This window comes from Watersipora subatra, chromosome 6, assembly GCF_963576615.1.
Source record: "Watersipora subatra chromosome 6, tzWatSuba1.1, whole genome shotgun sequence".
Classification (NCBI taxonomy): Eukaryota; Metazoa; Bryozoa; class Gymnolaemata; order Cheilostomatida; family Watersiporidae; genus Watersipora; species Watersipora subatra.
In genome coordinates, this window is record NC_088713.1 from 15674920 (window position 1) to 15676959 (window position 2040).

Sequence of the window (2040 nt, forward strand, 5' to 3'; positions counted from 1 at the left end):
AGAACAGTGGTTCCAAACCTTTTATTTGCTTTTACCCCTTTGCAAAATTTTAAAATACAAATTCCCCCCTCCCTGAAAAATGTGGAGTGTGAATTTTTTACTAAATGGTATTCACTGAAAGGGCTGCACAGGTACATATATGTAGGTCAGCAGCATATACATGTATTTATTTGTTAAATAACTGAGAGTACGACATATAGTAATGAATCATGTCAACATTGTTGCTATTCTTGTACACTCAACAGGGGTGCTGTGAGATTATGAATTTAATGAGAGGGCTGCTGCTGATGCCTCTGTGCAAGTTTACACAAATCAGGCTTTGTTTTTGATAATGCACATCTCAAGTCGCTCTCAAGGTCAAGACGATTTCTTTTCTCAGTTTTAAGATGCAGTATTGATGAAAATCCTACTTCGCATAGGTATGTAGAGCTAAATGGCATCAGAATCTTTATTGCCTTTTCAGCAATGAATGGAGAAAGGTTTCTTGCTGAGAGCCAAAACTGGTCAATAGACATTGATCTGAAATCATCTTTCAGTGCAGAATTGTTAACCAACTCAATAAACTCCTCTTGTAGCTCCTCTGGAATTTCTTCAACAGTGCGTTGAAATGGATTTCGTGTGATGTTGAGCATCTTTTTTTTTTCTGAAGGTAATTCAGGGAAGTAGCGTCCAAATTCTGTTTTAAGATCGAACAGGTGTTCAGTAATGGTTGCCACTAGACTGCCAGGAGCAGGTTTGTCTTCCAATAATTCAGTGAGTGTGGGAAAGGATACCGTGTTTCCAGTGCAAGTTTGTGTATGCCACAGTACCAGCTTTGCTTTGAAAGCATCAATGCTGTCATGAAAGGCAAGGACATGATGATTGCTCCCTTGTAACTTCAAGTTCAACTTGTGAGGCAAATATATCAACCAGGTATGCAGTCTCAAATGCATAGTTATCAGCTTTCATAGCTGCTAAAAGTTTATGCTGGCCTTTACTTTCAAGAAATTTCATAACCTCAGATCGTAGCTCAAAGAGCCTGCCTAATATGTTTCCCTTGGACAACCACCTCACTTCAGTATGAAATAACAAAGTTGTAAACATGACATCACTTTCAGAACATAGTGCTGAGAACAATCTGGTATTTAGTGCTGATGCTTTGATGTAATTCACAACTTTTATGTTCACATCCAAGTTCAATTTCAACGCTTGTGGGAGAGTTTTTGATGCCAATGCTTCACGGTGAATGAAGCAATGCACTCCTTTTATATCAGGGTTCTCCTGCTTGATCTGTTTTATAAAGCCTGATCTACATCCTAAAATAGCAGGTGCTCCATCAGTGCATACACTTATTAGCTTCTCCTAATCTAACTTGGCCTTTTCAAGGAAATTTTCAACTACTTTCAACACATCTCTTGCCGTAGTTGTTCTAAGCAAGGGCTGACAAAACAGAAACTCTTCTTCAATGAATGTGTCATGCACATATCTACCATACACCAATAGCTGGGAAAGACTGGCAACATCAGTTGACTCATCAAGTTGTATGGCCCAAAATGGGGATGCTTTAATCTTAGCAACTACTTTCTCAATATCTGCTGCAATATCATCAATGTGTCGCTTCACAGTGTTGTTGGATAGCGGGAGGTCTTGAAACTTTTGCTCAGCTGATTTTCCAAGTACTATTGATGCGCAGTCTAACATACATGGCTTGATCAGGGTCTCTCCTATTGTATGTGGCTTTTTACACTGAGCAATACTGTAGGAAACAGCGTATGAAGCTGTAATAAGTACATTACTATGAGCATAAAGATCTCCATTTGCATCAAGTCTACTTCTCTTTACTTGCCGCTCTTTGGACTGAAAGTAATCCAGGTCTTTCTCAGCTAGTGTGGGGTGAATTTTTTGCAAGTGTTGCTTCAACTGAAAGGGTTTCATAGAGTCGTTTAAAAAAGTTTTCAGGCATATCACACATTGCGGAAGCTGGAGACCGTTTTTCATGAGATACGAAAACCCATACTCCAAGTAACTCTCATTGTAGGTTCGTTTTTTTGCCTTTGACAT

General features: G+C 39.1%; 2 protein-coding genes across 2 annotated transcripts; both read right to left on the minus strand.

Annotated features, from left to right (window-relative positions):
- Positions 1–266: 266 nt before the first annotated feature.
- LOC137398073 (protein FAM200A-like) lies at positions 267–932 on the minus strand. The gene has a single exon (XM_068084177.1). The coding sequence runs from the start codon at positions 930–932 to the stop codon at positions 267–269; it is 666 nt and encodes a 221-aa protein (XP_067940278.1).
- A 409-nt stretch (positions 933–1341) lies between these two features.
- LOC137398074 (protein FAM200C-like) lies at positions 1342–2040 on the minus strand. The gene has a single exon (XM_068084178.1). The coding sequence runs from the start codon at positions 2038–2040 to the stop codon at positions 1342–1344; it is 699 nt and encodes a 232-aa protein (XP_067940279.1).